Source organism: Pipistrellus hanaki, assembly GCF_964339955.1.
Source record: "Pipistrellus hanaki genome assembly, chromosome: 10".
NCBI lineage: Eukaryota > Metazoa > Chordata > Mammalia > Chiroptera > Vespertilionidae > Pipistrellus > Pipistrellus hanaki.
Window position 1 is genome coordinate 32,366,375 of NC_140512.1, and position 19,930 is coordinate 32,386,304.

Below are 19,930 nucleotides of genomic sequence, written 5' to 3' on the forward strand. Positions count from 1 at the left end.
TGAAAGGTAAACATAAATAAATTAATTGTTCTTGAGGTTTTTTTTTAACCTAAAAGGCAACAAAGCTTTCATTTCCGGTGATTTGTATATTCATAAGCATCTTGAATGGGAGTTATGAAACGATCCTGACCTCATTGTACAGTACCTTGACTATTCATGCTGCCATGCTCTCTGCCCATAACCAAGTAAACTAAACTCCTGTTCATTGGTATTGCTGCCTGTGATCTGCTTACCCCTAACCTCCAGAGAGAAGTGGGTTTCTGAAAACAAGACTCTTCTTTATAAGCAAATAAATGGTCCCTTTAAACACTTAAAAATCAAAATAGTTTAGTGATATCCTGGGTCACAAAAGTAGGTTGATTCAATTTTCAATTAAAATTAACTATCTTTTTCATGTAAATACTTACTAAATTGATTGGGGGTGACTGGTCAACATGAACATATAGGTTTCAGGTGTGGGTTTCAATGTTACAAGATCTGTATATTGTACCATGTGTACCACCACCCAAAGTCAGATCTTCTCCTGTCACCTCATATTAGGACCCTCTTCTCCTCCACCTCTGGCAGTTACCACACTGCTGTCTGTGTTCTGGAGTTTCAATTTTGGATCCAACATATGAGTGAAATCATATAGTTCTTAGCTTTTTTTGGTTGATTTCACTTAGCATAATGTTCTCAAGGTCCATCCATGTTGTTGCAAATGGTTAACTGTATTATCTTATAGATGTAACCTAAAGTTCCTAATGCTTTTGTCTTAATATGATTAACTGTTTTCAAAATCTAATAAGTTATGCCACAATTATGGATCACTGGTAATAATACATTATAGTGGTATTTCATAGATTTGCCTTTTAAGTTTCACAAATATGTTTTAAAAGAAAGAGACTAACTGGATGCTGAAATACCATTTTTATGACATACCATTTAGTATTACTTTGTCACTTTTATAGACTGAAAACCATAAAGAGACATTCATTAATTCAGCTATTGTTTATTAAAACACCTATTATGTGCTCTGTCCTGGCCAGCTATTTATGTTACATATAGCTGAGAACAAAGCTTTTAGGCTGGCATATGTATTAATGTGCTTGGATTTTAAACACTTTGGGGAGTTAAATAAACTACCAATTTAATTATTGCTTCAGGATTTTAGAATTTAACAGAATTTTGTTTAATCCTTTAAAATTTACACGAGGTCCTCGCTTCCTTGGTAAACTAAACTTTTGCATTTCATACGGAAAAGTTAACCTCAGCCTTTCTTACTCCCATACTTTATATGACCTGTGACCTTCCTTCTATTAACAAATTCCTAACCTTTAGTATCAACCAAGTCATCTTCTGTGAATTTTGTAATTAACCTTTTGTGGACATTCCTGAGCTGGCTTCATTTTATGGGACAAGCAGTTTACCAATGACTAAGTTAACCTCTCATGATGCTTGAAAGAAATAGGCTAATTGTTTCTTTACTTACCCTGTGTTCATCACAGATCGTTAGTGATAATAAATAAAAACGGGCCATTAACAAATTAGGTTATGCTCATACTTACCTGTGTTTGTGTTTGTCCCGTGTCCTCGGAACCAGCCTACTCACCAACTTCATTTAGTATAATCCACCCAGGCACAGCCTTCAGTGTCAAAGTAGAACCGAAGGCCAGTTTATGAATTTATTCCTATTCTTTCCTGCTGTAAAGGTTGTTTAATATTTGGTTAATTATTACATGCAAATATATGTATCTACTTAGAGGCAAATCCACAGATATACAAAACCTTATAAAGCATAAACCTTATTAAAAAATAAACTAATTTGGAAGGCAGTTATCATATTATAAAGACTTTTAATTTGAAAATAACTTTCCTTCTTTAAATTATATGCTTTCCTAGTTTATTTGCAATATGACTTGATTTACAAAATGTAAATTCACTTCATTTGTCTAGTGTAAACCTTTATAAAACAGGATATATTTCCGGTTTACATTGTGTGTGTGTGTGTGTGTGTGTGTGTGTGTGTGTGTGTTTATGTATGTGTGTGTATCTGTCTATCTATCTATGATAGCTGAGACCTCAATAAAATTACTGTTCTTAAAAATTCACTTATTTACTTTTAACAAAGGAAATAGTAGTCGATTTCATAATGTGAAACATATATTATCAAAAGATATCTCAAAGAAATAGAAGGCAGTTTGGTCTCAATGAGATGATAAAGTTTTCTGTGTTTTTTTTTTTTTGCTTTTGCTTCTTAGGAGATACAGAAAATGAGCAGAGAATGGCAGCAAGCGGTAACACTTCAGAAGTAGAAGACAACCAACCGGTAAGTGAAACTCTTCTGAGTCCTTTTGGGGTAAACTGAACGAGTCACGGTGACTATATGTTTCTCTGAGGCTGAACAATCACTCTGCTCTTGCTATGCAGACTGGTGTCTAGGTACCAAGAAACAAGTCACTGGCTCTAAGTCAAGGATGACAAGACAGCATGACTTCCCAAGCGCTAAGCTTTCCTGGTGTTGGAAATAGAAACTTTCAGCGGAAAAAGAGAGAAATAGAGCACTCGTGTTAAAACATTGGAGCTATTTCTAATTGAGTGGTTATCTGCTAATACATTTGAATAAATAGATAATGTATGAACTTATAGAGGAAGGCTTGAAAATAACCTTTTTCCAACACCAAAATGCAGTCCTTGACTTTGTTCCGTAGAAAGACTAGGGTATTTGTTATTTTCCACATGGAAAAGCTATTTGCTCCTCGAGAGTTCTTGAAAATGTGTTCAGTACAATTTTGTATACTTAGGTAGGGTCATATTAATTTTATTTAATCACCAAAATAATTTTTCAGACTTAGGAGGAATGTTAATTTTTAGGGCTGAAGGGATATCCATGAATTTTGAAACTTTCTACATGGTGACACACCTTTACTTATATTCTACTGTAGTGCATGAGGGTATTCTGTATACAGTGGAGTGGGGTCCTCTCCATAGCCCCAACACTCTGTGCTAGGCTTTGGGGATATGCTTCATCTCCATATCCCCGAAGCCTAGCACAGAGTAGACAGTCAAAAAGATTGGTTGAATGAATGAATATAATCATGAATTGTAAGTAGCCAGTAATATGTGTTTTAAGAAGAAATATTTTTATTTTTTTATATTCAGATTTTCCATAATGAATGAATGTTTTATAATGAAGAAAAACTTATTTAAAGAGAGATGTAGGGAGGAAATTTATGTAGAGGAAGAAAAGTATCATCTTTCCCATGAAACTGCATTAGTTTTTCATTCATGCGTACAACAAATATTTATTAAGCACTGACTGTCTTCGAGGCGCCATGTAAGGAGTATACAGTGGTGGGGAAAAAATAAAACCCACAAAAACAGATACAGTGACAAAGAAATATGTTCCGTCTTTACATTAAAAAGATCTCTTTCATTTATTCAAACATTTTGTGACTATTGATCTTCAGTAGCATCTTGGATGGGAAATAAAGGTTGGTGTATTTGAACTTTGAGAAAGAACCACCAGAATGGTTTAAAAATTATCCATAATCATTGACTTTAATTGCTTAGTTATGGGAGTCACTGGAAATGTCTGAAGTACTTGATTATCTTTCAGAGTTGATTCATTCATGGAAATAATTACAAGGTTAACAACTCTTAATTTTATTAACTTTTGAGATTATGATCCTCCCATATTTCAAACTAGCTCATTATTGTGCTGTTTTCTAGTCTATTATACAACCAGTTCTTAAAGAGTGGATTTACTATACACTCATGCTGTAAGAGATATTTCAGAAGTGCCGTCTATTTGAGTAGCAGCTGGACATTCAGAGGATAGTGTTTGCTATCAGAGAGCTTACTCATGTAGCAAAAAATAATGGGAGACTGCAAATGAGAATGCAGGGGTAAATCCAGTATGAGAGGCTGATAATAAAGTTCTTTAGAGTCTATGTGTTATTTGCCACAGAAAAGCCAAATAATCATTTACCTCAACCTTAAGTGTCTAAAATGAAATTCATTGTTCCTCTACTTTAAAGATCCCAAAACAAAAACATTGCTGTTTGTTTCCCACCGTCCCCCCTATCCCATAGTCTCCCTTGATCAGTCAAGGTAAATCTTAACCAGTCTCATGGTTTAAGATTCTGTGTAGCCCTGGCCTGTTGCTCAATGGTTAGAGCACTAGTGTGGACTGAAGGTTTGCAGATTCCATTCCAATCAAGGGCACATACTTTGGTTGCAAGCAGGCAATCAATAGATGTGTGTCTCTCACATCAATATCTTTTTTTTCTCTCTCTCTCTCCCCCTCCCTTCTGCTCTCTCTATAAATCAATGGAAAAATATCCTTGGATAAGGATTAAAATAGAAAAATAAAAATAAATTTAAAAAATATTTTTATGTAGAGCCTGATGACTCCCAAAGTCTATCTCCTCCTAGACCTATCTCCTGAACTGTACACTATGTCTAACTGCCTACTTACTGTTTCACTTACAAGTTTCTAGACAGTTCAGCCTTTACTTGACCAGAGAAGGGTTGATTCTTGGCCCTGCCACCCTGAGCTTCTGTTTGCTTAACTTCCCACTAACAATGTTGAATATTCCCCTCCTCCCCATAGTGGTCTAGAATCCAAACCCCTGAGGTTCCTGACTTTCCCTCACACTCCACAGCCAGTCCATCAGGAAGCCAACCCCTCTACGCACAGAATCTGACGCCTTTTTAACATGGTTCTGTTAGAACCAAGTCTGAGCCTCCACTTTCTCCAGGACTCTCTGCCTTCATTCTTCCCCCTTAAGCTCATTCTCCACACAGCAGACAGAAATATAAATCAGATCACATCCTTCCTGCCGGCTGAGCTCCCGACTGTGGCTGCACGGAGTTCCGTGTGCACTGCAGCCTCATTTTCCTCTGCACCCTCCAAGCCCCACCCCATCCCCAGCTGCCTTTCTGTCCCTGGACCACCTAAGCTCTTTCCCACCCCAGCCTTTGCATTTGCTCTCCCTTATTTGCACAGCTTCGCTTGGCTGCCTCAGTATCCAGGTCTTCATTCAGGTGTCACTTTTCCTGACTGTCTCAGCTAGCGTGCCCTTCGCCCGTCACTCTCCCAGAACCCTCTTCTCCAGCATGTTTATCACTGTTTCAGATTATTTCTTTGTTTACTGCCCGCCTCCCCTGAATACAATGAAAACAGACCTCGCGTCTGTACCTAGAAGGTGCTCAATAAGTACACCTTAACTGGCAATCTACATTTTATTGAATGTCATCATCTGTCTGCCAAGTTCAAGGCCTAAAATTACCATTTTGACTCATCAAATGCATCATCCAGTCCTATTGATGTTCCCTCTCAAATATCTTCCAAATCTGGTTCCTCATACTCTGAGTAGGTCCTCAGCTGCTCGCCAAACTGTTTATTAGACAAGCAGTTTCTTTCCCAAACCTCTGTCTAAAAATAGCAAGTTTTGTTACTTCTGACCCCCCAAATGCCTTAAAATCTGCAGAATAAAGCTTAACCCTGAAACCCTGTTCAAATGTCACCTCCTTTGTGAGCTCTTTTCCCTGCTCCCTCAGCCAGAGATGACTACAGGGTCCTGCTACCACTCGTGTTGTCTGGAAGGTGGAGAGTACCCCTTAACTAGCGTCATAGCCTCAGCCACTAAGGAACTGTGCCGCTGTGGTGTGACACAGTCCCTGTCAATGATTTCTGGGTGGGTAGCTGCAAGTGCTGTTTTATGAACAGATCTCTTCCTTAAATTCTGTTTTCCACCTTCTATTTTAAACACAATTGTTTTCTCTCTCTCGGTAAACAATAATTACATTTCTTAGGCGTTACCCATTTTAAAAATCTGTTGATTTACACTATTTTTGGCACTCTTACAACATCAGTAAGGAAATATGTAATGATTGTGGTTATTTTTTTTTTTTAAAGATATACATCTGATTAAGAAGTGACTCTTGTACCTAGCAGGAAAGGTTCTCATTATTTTATTTTTTAATAGCTATGCAAGAACTGTTGAAATATTATTTAGTATGAGAACACATATGGTAAATTAGAATGGATTCTGTACAGCTTAAAAATAATACTCTTAGTTGTCAAAATAGAACTAATTTTTTTCTAAGGACTCTTTGAAGATGGCTTTTGGTATAACAAAATAAGGTTTTTGGAGAGTTCAGATACACATGCAGATTGCTTACTATTTTCTGGGAATTGTTAGACCTGGGGTGGAGAGGATATAGAGATAGATAAGGCTCTGTGACTCCCACTTATAGAAGCAGAAATTTTCTATCTATTCGTGAATAATTAGAAAACTCTACAAGTCACTATAATATAAACTGGAATAAAATAAAATATTTCTTTCTCTGATATTTTAGCAGAGAAAGAAATATCATTAGTGACTCAAGAAAGACTTCATACATGATGTATTTTGAACCATGACAATTTTTATTATTTATACAATCAATTTTTATATTACTAAGACAAATTTTTTGTGAAATAAAATTCTTCATTAAGAACAGTTGAAAAATACAGAAGCAAATCATGGTATGTAACTTCCTTTTCAATGACAGATAAAAAAGGGTTAAAAAAGTATGTGTCTGTGCTACACTGTAGTTTTTTTTAATGGAAGTTAAAATATTTTGTTAAGTAGTCTGTGATATTTTCCCTTACACTTTGCAGCCCAGGTATACTTCAAAACTGTTTTCCCTCTCCAAGAACTGCTCTCTCCCCGACATCATGGAAATTCTAACATCTAGGTGGAATATAATTTGAAAAAAAGGATATCTAGTTTAGGCATCAAATAAGTTAATTTTTACAGAGTTGAATTATGATATATTTTAATGCCTTTCCACAAAAGACTATGGAAAGCAGCAAATTTATTTGCATTGAGTGCCGAGTGGGACTTTTTACTTTGTGAAACTAAAACTAATGCAGCATTCATTCCAGAAAATCGTTTCTCAGTTTGTCTCTTCTTCACCCCCCCTCGCCGTTTCTCTCAATGATGACTTAAATGAGTTACTACTGTTTTTGCCTTAGTGTTCCCCGTAGATAATCCCAAAGTATTACCAACTAAAATAGGATAACGTAGGGAAACCCTGAACTACTTTAGTCATCACATACAGTTTCTCTCAGATTTTGCTGTAGTCTGCATTGTAAGAGCCATTGGTAATTCTGAACAGAATTCACCATATTTTGGGTGTGTGCAGCGAGTGTAGGCTCCTGTAATCCTATGTTTGGGCTTACTAAAATTGGTCATTAGACTCTAGTACTTGGAGGGAAAAAGTTGTAATTTGGGACTGATTATGCACTTGGAGGGCCAGCCCCTCACTCTGTTTCTGTTTGTTTGTTTTCTGATTGCCTTTCTGGGTAGATGTGGGGAGGGAGTGGTGATGGCACGGAAGCTACTTTAGTGCCTCTGCTGGTCTAGGCGCCTGCGACAGGCTCCAGGGGGACAAGCCCACACATTCACTCACGGGAGGTCCGCTTTCAGTCTGTGCCATTGTGACTCATCTCCTCAGGGAATAAACATTACAAGTAAGCAAGGCATTAGTCATTCTTTTCTCATAGAAAGTCCTGGGCAATGTTTTATAATGTGAATACGAGGAGGACTGTGTTAGCTACTAATTTACTAATAGGCCCGCTCGTGTTTGGTTTTGTAGGTATATTTTGAGAGCTACAAATATGTACATTTCAGGTTTTTAATATAATTATATCCAATATTGATGACTACTATTTTTAAAATATATTTTTATTGATTTTATTGACAGAGAGGAAGGGTGAGGGATAGAGTTAGAAACATTGATGAGAGAGAAACATCGATCAGCTGCCTTCTGCACACGCCCCTACTGGGAATGTGCCCACAATCAAGGTACATGCCCTTGACCGAAATTGAACTTTGGACCCTTCAGTCCACAGGCTATCTATCCACTGAGCCAAACCGGATAGGGTGATGACTACTATTTGTAACATATACTGTTCCATATTCTTTATTTTTTCCCCTTTTATTGACTTTATTGGGATCACACTGGTTAACAAAATTATGTAGGTTTGAGTTGCACAATTAAACAAAACATCTTAATACATACTTTTAGATTATGTTTGTTGAACTTTTCTTTTACTTGCACTACTAAAATTATTTTTTTAATTTGCACTTATTTTTAGTCTCCAAGACTGAGAAATATGTTTATTTATTTAGTTCTCTGGCCTAAAATAGCAAAATACAAAAACAAGCCAATAAAAATCTCCCCACAAAACCACAATTCCATTTGTATATTTGTCTTGAGTGACAACTAATTCACATATGCATATGGAGCCACATATAAAATAATAACTAACAGATGGTGGAGCTGCAAAGTAGGATTTATAAAGATTATTATCAGTTGGTGGTATTGAGATCCTCTTGTGGTTATACTGACAGAAGACACAAAAATTACTTATAATAATAAACTGTGACACTAATATCCCCCCAACTTCTGTTAGCCAAAGTAGCTTATTGCATATTTAATATAATTTCTTAATGAGGACCTAAAATGGTCTTACAGCCAATATGTCCTAGGAAATTTAATAGACAGCAGTTATAAAAAGGGTAATTAAGGCAGTAGCAACAACAGCAAAATATTTGCTAAAATTAAGTGCATATTACTGTAGAATCCCTGGAAAATTAGAGTTTGGGGGACTTGTTTATTGTCATTTCAACCACACTTCTCAATCTAGTGCATAGTATTTGTTATGTTTTATTTGTGTATTTGTGAATAGTTCAGTTACATGTGGGACTCATAGTTTGGTAATTTAGGGAAAAGTTAATTTTAAAAAAAAAAGGCATGGAATGTACATATGAGTGAAACATTCATTTTTCCTCTGTGTTTTCATACTTCTTTTATGTCTTGTAACAGAGCCTTCAGACCCTACAGGGACTAATTTCCTTGTTGCTTTTATTTCAGATAGTAATTCAAATGCATGAAAATATCCATGAGCTTTGTGAGTTCCAGATGATGTAGACTTTGGTTGCCACTCCTTTAAAAGGGGGAGTAAGATTCTCTCATTTAAAACTGAGCTCTCTGTGGAAAAGAATTGGGGTTGCACATAGGTAAAGAGATTGGAGGGAGTGATTTTCAAGAATAGTATTAATAGCAAACATTCATCTACTGATTTCTATTTTAAGAAATTTTCAATATAACATGGTATATAAGTTTATGAAATTAAAGTTTGGGGGTTATAAAGATGATTATGAAACTGATTATTCTCATAATAAATCACAGTCCCAATACAAGTATAATGGGTATTGATACTGATGGCAATTTAAAATGGTATAACCCTTTTTGGAAAGCATTTTGGCAGTAAGTATCAAGAACCATAAAGATGTTAATATACTTTGACAGTAATTCCATTTTAAGGATTCTGTTCTAAGAAAATAATCTTTTAAATCCACAGAAGTTATATGTGCAAAAAGATCACAATCCACTCAGTGGAATATTTTTCACTTTCATAAGTGAAAGTTAGGATTATTTTTTCAATAAAATGTAGACTAATGGTTTCATAATTTTAGTTAGCAATATAAAGTACACAATATAAGGTACACAGTCTGCTATGTGCAAACTGCAAAAAAGGATGGTGTAATACATGGAAACATGAAGCATAGTTGCCTCTGGGATGATAGATAGGTAATTAAATCATTCTTTCCAGTGTTATGATTTTCCAATTTGTCTATAATGAGTGTATCTTACATTTTAAATGACAGTGAGGTTGGTGTGAGGAAGCAATGTATTCACTCAAGGGAAGTTTTACTTAATAGAACTATTTTGTAAGGCACTAATACCAATTGAGTAATCTATTGAAGATGATCTTTAGGAGATACGTTGGTTCATTTAGGCTTCAAATTCCTTAATTAGTTGATCATAGAGCACCATATCTGATCACAATTTGTCAAAATTCCTGCTCTCTCACCCAGGGGACTTTTCAGCAAGAATAAGGGTAAGGTGACTTGGAGGTTATTTCTCACATCCCTTTGTAAGTCACATGGCCCAAACTTTTCTCTTGATCATCCTGACTGTCAATGTCATTATATCAGTTAGTCATATTCCCCTCTACCCCCCCCCCCCAAAAAAAAAGGTGTGGGCTACTAGTTTGAGCATGTTTTTGTTTAAAAATCTTGCTTTTTCCTTTACTAGTATATCTAAGATGCTGAGACTCTGTTTGAAGATATTAATGTCTCCCATTATAACAGTTTATGAGAATATAATTTTGTCAGATGAGTGTGAGGTTCTTTGTTTTTCTTAACAAGTTAAGTGCTTACCTTGTTTTGTCTTCCTGATGGAAAGTATAGTGTCAGACATGGGTGACTGACATGGCGCTTAACGTGTTAATATAAAACCCTTTCAAATTGTTGATTTACTGGAAGGTGAAGTTGGATTATTGTCCTTTTTATGTCAATTAAGTGGTAAATTTAATTTTTTGATGTGTTTACCTTATGGATGATACCTTTTGGGAAGAAGATGTTGTAAAGTGCATTTCTCCAAACTTTATTTTCATTTGAATTACTGGGCCAAATGATGTAGTAGAAAGTATATTTTTGCTGGATTCCTCTGCTCACCAAGTGCCTGATCTATAACAAGTTGCTAAGCTTCTCTTCAACTTCCATTCTTAGTCAGTGAAGTCGGTTGGTGAGATGCAGTGTCTGAGACCTTTTCCTCCCAGGAGTCTTGGCTCCTTAACTCTCTGAACAGTAATTTGGGATTTTGCCACCAAATGCCAACCTTCATATCACTGCTTTGATGGGCTGTAAAGGAAAACGCAGGGCGGGGGGCCTGCTACATAATGAAGATTTGGGGCATTGATTAATGGAGCCTTCATGCTTGTTACGGAGGACTTGTCCACTGGTCCTTATAGGTAAAGGGTCAGCGTGCCAAAACCACTCTCAAGATCTTTGCTCTTGCTTACAAAGTCTGTCTTTGGAAATGATAAATGTGGCCACTTTAAATCTATAAATTCTTGACTTTTATATTTGACAATCAGATTAGCATAGCTTGTTGACTCCTCAAAACATTGGCAAGATGAATTAACTTGAGGCAAGCTTATTGGGGTTTGTTAATATCTTTTCTGTTATTTCAAATTTGTATGATTTTGTTACCATTTCATGGTTGTCCTAATTTCAGTTTTGCTGGAAAAAAATATATAATCGAAAGGTCATAATCCTGGTATTTTTCTGGCTTCCATTGGGGTTAACCAGCACAGTGAAACATAATGTTCATTCATTCCAGCCTGGAAGGCCAAAATATGTGAGGTGTATGAGAGCTGCCCCTGTTCCCATCCAAAATGCACATATGGTGTGGAGAAGCCAGTAATGTGAGTTTTACGCAATGTTTCTTGCTCGTGTACACAGTCTGTTGCTCAGCACCAATTATTTCTTGCCAGAAACCTGCTAACCTGCTGTTCTGTAGCTCTGCTTGATGGAGCTAGGTAGCGTCAAGTCACCACGATGATATTTATTTAACTTTAGCAATCTGAGTTTGTTGAAGTTATATCACTTTCACCGCCTACCTCATCTGTTGATTCATTGCAATTGATTGCAATTAGAATCAGAACTCTGGAACCTTGTTACTTCATGGAGCTACATCAGACCTAACGTGTGTTTATTCTGTATGTTTAGGAGGAACCGTAATGTGGAAATACTAGCTTTTTTGCTTCACAAATCTAGTCTTCTAGCCTCCAATTTAGAAACCATTATTTAAAAAACCATATGGAATATTCTGTTTATGTTTTGGTAGTCATTTCCTTGTCATATTTCCAGCTTTCACTTTTGTCATTTTTAAAAACCACAAACCCAGCAGGGTGAGAGGTCCATGTTGGGAGAACAACTGTTCCCTATTTCCCACAGCCATCTTTTTCTAATCCCCTGTTTTTTAATTAGTAGCAAATGGTCCTTATTTTTCCCTCCTTTGGATCATGTTACCAGCCCTAACTTCTTGCAACTACACAGAGAGTTTAAAATTAAAGCACAGTCACGTTTATGTTGTCTTCACCCGAATGGATATTCTTTTCGAAGGACAAATTTCAACTCTATACGGTGCAAAAGCAGCATGCAGTTGTGTGCTTGGACTGAGAGTCATTTGCTGAATATCCCACTTTGTTACCTTACGGAGGATCCTTTTTGTGAATATGCTCAATGGAGTACACCAGTGTGAATACACAGGGGGAAAAAAAAATATACTTTAGTTAAGCTCAGTTGCATTGACATAGATTTGACATTTCTTTTCAGAGCTAGCAGGCCCCATTCCTGTTAGCTCTGTTTTTTGTTTTCTTTTATGGACTTCTGTGTTCTTCTTACCCTGCTCTATAATTGGCATTAATTTCCACCCATTCAAGGACTGTTTAATGTCCACTTTGGGGATGTCATATTCTTAGAAACATGCCTTTTGCACATTGCCTTTTAAGTTAGTTAAGAACTCATTATGGGTGTGAATTCATAAATTTTGTCTAACAGCAGTTATATAATACAAAATGTATGTACTAGAACTTCCTAATAGAAAATGTAAGCTAAAAGTCAGGGTCTTAAGTAATAGCAACCCAAGTTTCCCCTGCCTTTTTATGCCACTTGGAGAAAGAGAAGAGACGGGCATATACTACACCTCAAAGCACAGTGACAGTGTACTGAAGCACCGTTTACTTAGTAATAAAAAGCCCCCCAAAACATCCCCGAATCTCTGAACTGCGAAGAGTCAGTAAACTGTTGCATAATCCTACCTCATTTGGTTTCAGTTGGAGAATAATTGAAGGACGTTCTGTGTTTGTTCATCTCGGTATTTTGGGATTTATTGCTGGATGAAGCCAGCCCAGCAGTGAGTTGTATCTCTCAACCTCATTGTCTTCATCCTGCACAGATTGCCTCCCCTGAACTGTTTTCAGCTTGATTGAGTAATGCTGAGAGAAACTATTGTGGGGAATACACTGTGACATTATGGATGCATTTTTACCAAGATAGCGTCTACTCCATCACATAGTTTCCCCTGTGTGAAGTCCTAGTTAGGTCTTCTGATTTCCTATTGCCTTTATGCTCAGAAAATAATTGTGTCTCTACTGAAGTGATACTACTCTTTTTCTTATGGCCATTGTGAATTTCTATCAAATTCTTTTCTCATTTTTCTTCTGGCAGGGGGATGCTCAGACCTAAATTTTACTAAATAATTACTAAATTAGCTCAATTTAAATCATTATTTGGACCCTATAAACTATGTATCTGCATACTTCATTTTCCTCTTATAATCTACTGTTCCCATTTTATTGCAAAAAGATAAGAATCCCCCCCCCCCCATATTTTTCCTGGGCATGACTTTTACATTTATTGTGAATTGTCTTGTTAGCTGCTTCATATTCACTGTGTAGAGGAAAGAGTTAAAATGTTTTCATAAATATTTATGTAGTACTTATATAAAATAAGTCTATACTTAAAATGTGCTTTTTAACTTAAGGGATAAGTTTTCTTTCCCTTTCTTTAAAAAAGTCATCTTTGATAAAAATTACACGTAAGTTTTTAATTGTGAGAATATGTGACATTGGGCACCTTGCCTCACCTCTTTCTCCCTTGCTCGGGCTCACACACTTATCTCCCATCCAGTGTGCCTTCTTCAGGGTCCTTGTTGCTTGGAGGGCAGGGTAGAAGGGGCTTCCTTTCCAGAGCCTTGCCCTGCCCAGCTGCTGTCAGGCAGCGAGCACCTCATGTGTCTGTACCTCACACCACCAGCCACATCCACCACTTCAAGGGCTCCTTCTCCACCACTTGTGATTTTCATGCTCTCGATATACTTTTTTAGAGGGTTTGCCTGTTGGATCTTAGATTATCAGTGTGGAGGGCCTAATTTAGAGAGACATTGTCCTGGGAGCCCTCACAGCAGTGGATTCACAGAACCCTGCAGTGGCATGGATGGTGGCCAGAACGTGAACTTGGACTCAGGACTCAGATCTTGGCTTTGTCAGGTACCTTTGATAAAAGTTCTCAGCCTCTTGTCTTTTTGCAGTAAAATGGGAATGGTACTACTTATCGGTAAGAATTAAATGAGCCAATATGTAATATCTATATGTCAATATATATAACAGTGTCTGACATGTACTGGACAGTCACTAAGTGTTAGAGTGTGTGTGTGTTTAATTGGAAGGAAATTATGATTGATGCCTTGGAAGTCATGCCAGAGTACAGTTGAAGGGATTAAGTTAGTTAGGAATTACGCTCAGAGGAGAGTTACTGAGACCTGTCAGGCAGAGGGTTCCATTCAGGGCTTTATTTTTCCCAGGTGTTGAGAGAGAAGGAAAGGAGGAAAAAAAAATTCTTTTAAATGTTGTATATTCAGATTTGAGGATTAAATACTGGCACCTTTCTGTCACTTATTTTCTACTAATGATCCTTCCTGCTCTGCTCTTGAAATGGTTTGTTGGGTTTCACTTCGGCATGCAAGCCCTTAAGCTATTTTTGGTCGTTTCATTAAGGGCCAGAGAGCTTATTAGCCTGGAATTTAGTGTATTTTTGGTACTGATTTGTTTTTAGTTATTCTCTTCTTGATTTTTTTTTTTTTAACTCTTTTTCATGAGGAAACTTATGAGTCTTACCAATTACTCATAAACCAATTTGGATTTAAGAATTAAGTAACCTACTACTACCTTGGAACATTATTACTCAAATAGCAAGTGGTAAAGATGTGACTATTGCTCTGAATCTTGTGTGAAGTGGCTGATAACTAAATCCTCAGAGGAAAACTAAGACTCTTGAAATTTGAGACAGGATCAACCATGTGTCCAGGGAAGACAAATAGTTTAATATGTAAATACTTGTTATTAATAAAAGTTAAGCATGACCTTCTCTGTTTTCAGTGGCACAGCTCTTCTTGTGTTTCCACTGTGTTCATTAACACAAGGAACAAGCAACCTCCGCGGCGGCTTGGGATTTGTCTTGCAGGAAAACGTTAGAGAGTGATTAAGAACAAGGGGTTTTTAGTTTGTGAAACTGTAATTGTACTGTCCAACTTGGTTGCTACTTGCCCCATGTAACTCTTGAACATCTGATATGTCACCAGTCTGAATTCAGACGTGCTAAAAATACACATACTGGTTTTTAAAAACTTGGTATTTACAAAAACCATGAAATATCTCAATACTTTTTGTTGGTTACATGTCCCCATGAAAATATTCTGGATAGGCTACATTAATTAATAATCTAAAATTAATTTCACCTATTTTGTTTCACTTTCTTACTATGGCCACCAGAAAATTTAAAATTACACATGTGGTTCACCTTATATTTTTATTGGACAATGCCAACCTAATAGGTTAAAAAAAAAAATACACAGCTCAGTCTGCAAATTTTAGTTTTTAACAGCATATTTGAACAGCCAATCCTTCTGGAGGTCTGGGAGCCCAGTTCCTCGACTCCTTTCAAGGGCTGAAGGCTGAGCGGCTGTTCCTTGCAATCGCCAACCCTGGTCCAGTTGGCTGATGGTCCTGGGGGGAAAGTGCTGCTTTGTGGTGGTGCCGCCCCAGTGAGAGCTGCACCTCCTGCTTCTCGCATTCCCACCTCTTCCCCAGGGCTCTTACATGGTTAATAGTCAGTTGATACTTCTAGTAGCATAAATCTAAGTAATGCTGGTTTTCAAACAACCAATTCATGTTTTCATCTACCGTAAATTACGGTGTGTCATAAATGATCATAGCCCATCTTACGGACAACCCTTGAATAATATTTTGTCTATATTACTGATAATATTCATAATAAAAAATGAGTTTTTGATTTTGTTCTTTTATACGAAACCTGCCAAAGCAGAATCTACATATTGGAGCTAAGATGCAAGTATTTATTCGTACTCAAGCCTCTCTTTCCCAGGGAGGTTTAAGTATCTTTTTTTGTGAAAATAAATCATATAAAATATATGTGTACTTCATTTTAAATTCTTTAATTTTTGAACTGTTCGACACCAAACTACAGGGTCTGAAAGCACCGAAATAAGTAGAAGGAAGTCGCATTATGTTAGGCAGAGAGAGGCAGTTGAGTAGACTTGGATAATAATAAAACCTGTAAAGGTCATTTTGTGCAGATAAATGTAATACTTGAATTAGTCATTTACTTTCTCTGAAAAAGTAATAAGTTAATCTTGTTCCAAAAAAAACCCCCCAAAATCCTCCCAGACTGGTAGTTTTCTTTTTAAAGCCTTTTCATCTTAGGCAATCTTTTGTATATCATGCAAAGGACCATACAATTAGCATGAAATGAGAGCGCTTTTAAATTTGATGAATAAGGGCTCTCTTTTCTCCAGCTGATATGCATGCAGGTGGAGGTCTGGATCTCACCAGCAGACAGGGCATTTGCTATCTACCCTAGAAGTAGCTCCCTGTTTATATCTGCGCCTTAATGAGGAAAGAGGTCTGGAAGTAATAAAAGTGAGCTGAAAGTGCATAAAAAATGGCTACAATGCCGTAGTGTGTCAATGCCGCAGGTTTGGACAGTGGTCTTTTCACCTTGCCCTGCATTCCAAAGATGGCCCTCTGTTTCTGGCAGTTCATTGAGGACATTTTAGTAAGAGCTCCATGAACATGAAAAACATTTGGGGGTGGAGAGCTTCTCTGTCATTTATCATGAAAGTATGCTTTGACATGTTATTTTTCTAAATGCTATTTCTTTAGAAAAGGTGGTGGGTTTTTGGTTTGTTTTTTTTTTTGCCTCTACTTTCTTGTGGGCTATGTGCTTTTTAGAAATACTTGCCTTTGAGTTTATAGTACTTAATTGTCAATGAACAATTTCTGATAGTACTAATAATATCCTGTCTTATTAATTAGGAGAGCTACCCCACTCCTGTTTTGAACAGGGCACAGATTAGCCCTTGCCTGTTTGGCTCAGTGGATATAGCATCAGTCCTGGGACTGAAGGGTCTTAGGCTTGATTCCGGTCAGGGCATGTATCTCAAGTTTCAGGCTCTTTCCCTGGCTCCAGTGTGGGAGGCAACCAATCGATGTGTCTCTCTTTTTCCCTCCCCCTCTTTCCATTTTCTCTAAAAATAGAATAGAACAGAACAGAAAAGAATAGAATAATAGAATAAAAATCAATGTAAAAATATTCACAGGTGAGGATTAACACAAAAATAAAAATAATCAGGGCATAGTTTTTAAAAGATGAGATTTCTAATATTGTTGGGAAAGTTTTTTATAATTTACTAGTCACATGTGCTCACATTTTCATACTGTTATGCTTTATAATTCCTTCATTTGTAGCTAAAACATTTCCTATTATATACAAGAAATCAAAATTCCATAAATAAGATAGATGATTAATTAAGCCAACTCTTCCCCCTTAGAGTACCACTATAACTAGGTCTGCCATATTTAGCAAATAAAAATACTGGATGCCCAGTTAAAATTGAACTTCAAATAAACAGCAGATAATTTTTTAGTGTAAGTTTGTCCCATGTAATATCTGAGTCATATTTATACTTAATGTAATTCATATTGGATCTGGCAAACATGGCCATACCTCAGCTCTCTTATGAGCTTAAAGAACTCCGAGTTGGGTAAATTCTATGCTTGACCCTCCTGCACTTGCTTTGCTGGTCATCCTTCCCCAGCCCAGCATCAGAGATATTGTAACACAGGTGCAATTCTTTGAAGCTCAAGTGCTTCAAGTATGTGTCCTCATTTACCCCATATTTCGGGGGAGACGGGAAGAGGCATCTCTCCTGCTTCTCATTTAAAAAAAAGAAAATACTCTCTTGTAAAGCAGCAATACTGATTCTGGAAGCTACGAGGACACCTGTGGCAGAGTTGGGATTCTGTTTCTCACCCACCCCTACGTTTCGTTCACTTAGTATGAAATCTCTAGCAGTAGAATTACAGATAAAAGACCTTTAAAAAGGGGAATTTAGAGAGGAGCTGCATTTCCTGTATGCTTTGTAATTATGAAGGGCAGGTAGCTGAAAGTGACTTCCCTAATGAACACTGTTGTCCAGGTGAAAGATGGTCATTTCCCTTCCTTCCCTCGGCCATGTCGCTGCCTGTTGTGATATTGGCTGGCCCAGCAGTTGCCTGTGGTGTTATCTTTGGGCCCTATAGCTGCATGTCAGGAGATAGGGGCTCTTAAGGGAATAGGTATTGTTGTTTTATAGTGAATTTATTGAGATTAATCCTATATAATTAAAGCCTAATATGCTAAGTGTCTGGTCATCTGGTCATTCATTCAACCAATAAAAGTGTAATATGCTAATGATATGCTAAGGCCACTCAACCACTATAATGTGCACTGACCACCAGGGGGCAGATGCTCCAACCAGTAGGTTGGTAGGTTAGCTTACTGCTGTGGTTTGGCCCATGGGGACTGAGCAAGATGGGCCAGACACTCCCTGGAGTCCTCCTGAGGTCCCTCCCTGGCTAGCCAATCTCTTGCATCCCTCCCTGACCCCAATTAGGTACTGGTGGAGTCCCTTGGCCTGGCCTGGGCCCTCTCCCAATCTGGCCCCCTCGGGGGATGTTGGAGAGCTGGTTTCGGCCCGATCCTGCAGGTCATTCTGAGAGACCCCCACTGGTGCATGAATTCATGCATTGGGCCTCTAGTTGGTTAATAAAATTATATAGGTTTTAGGTGTACAATTCTATAACAAACCATCTATATATTCTATTGTGTGTTCACCACACCACATCATGTCTCTTTCCATCACCATTTATTCCCCTTTGACCTTCTCCTGCCTCCTTCCACCCCCATTTCCCTCTGGCAATTACCATACTGTTGTCTGTCATTTTGTTTTGTTTAATCCTTTCACTTTTTTCACCCTGCTCTCCTTCCCCCTTCTCTCTGACAGCTATGAGTCTGTTTCTATTTTGTTAGTTTATTCCATTCATTAGACTCTCCACATAAGCAAAATCACATGGTACCTCTCCCCGAGGCTGGCCCACACCACCATATACAAAATACTTTCCAGATCCATCCACCCTGCCACCAAAGGCAAGGTCTCCCTCCTGTCCACAGCCCAGCCACATTCCATTGTGTGGATTACAGCATGGCTGCTTTATCTCCAACCTCAGGAGAAGACTTTAAATAACTCTCCTAAATGCTCTATCCAGCTTTCCTTACATCTCATAGGCTACCTCTAGCAACAAGGATGGCTGGGAAATGCTATCAGGGAGGCTTGTGGCCACACACACAGCTATAACTAAGGAACAAGGGGAAAGCCCAGTGATGTGAATGTGTAATCTTACAACAATTCAAGCTAGGGCAAATACTCTGTTCTCTTTTTGCATTTATAATTCAAATAAATATATTTACAACTAAAAGTTAATTTACATTAGTTAACATTACAATAGAATTTCCTTTAAAATGCAATTATTTTAATGAAATATAAGGTCTTATAAGACTATTCAGAAAATATTTATAGCATTCCCACTGTTTCCATAGGGATGTACTCAGTGCCCAGGAGATGAATGAATTCTTTTTACCCTCAAGTGTTTCATCAGTCTAATAGTTCAGGTCAAAAAGTCACATGAAAACTCAGATTGATGCTTTTGCTCTCACATGGATGTTTCTCTCTCTCCCTCTCCCTTCTCTCTCTAAAACCAGTTAAAACATTTGCTAAGTGGTAGAACAAGAGTTCATTTGCCATTTACCACTTCCATCTTTTTTTTTTTTTTGGGGGGGGGGGTGGAACCTATAAAAATCTGTTATCAAGTTCAAAATATTTTCACTGAATTCTTCCTTTGAGTTTACAACCCAGTGTTTTAGGAACCAAAGGGGTTTTTGATAGTGGCCAGTTGGTTAAGTAAGGGTAAATGAGGTTAGAAGCCTGGCTCCCAGAGCTTAAGTTATAACAAACACCATTATTTATTTCTCTTCTCCTCTGCTTAGGTACTGTGCTGAGTGCAGTGTATGCACATATATCATTCAGTTTTCCCCATTCAGAAACATGAAATGACTTCTCCAGGTCACTTAGCTAACACGTAGCT

At 37.4% G+C, this 19,930-nt stretch overlaps 1 protein-coding gene across 3 annotated transcripts in view; it reads left to right on the forward strand.

Moving 5' to 3' along the window:
- UMAD1 (UBAP1-MVB12-associated (UMA) domain containing 1) overlaps nucleotides 1-19,930 on the forward strand; it is a 170,516-nt gene that overhangs the window by 121,118 nt on the left and 29,468 nt on the right. For all 3 annotated transcript variants that reach the window (XM_084896707.1, XM_084896708.1, XM_084896709.1), the window contains one exon: nucleotides 2,241-2,308. In XM_084896707.1, coding sequence (XP_084752833.1) covers nucleotides 2,241-2,308 — 68 coding nt within the window. The remainder of the gene's footprint in view (nucleotides 1-2,240; nucleotides 2,309-19,930) is intronic.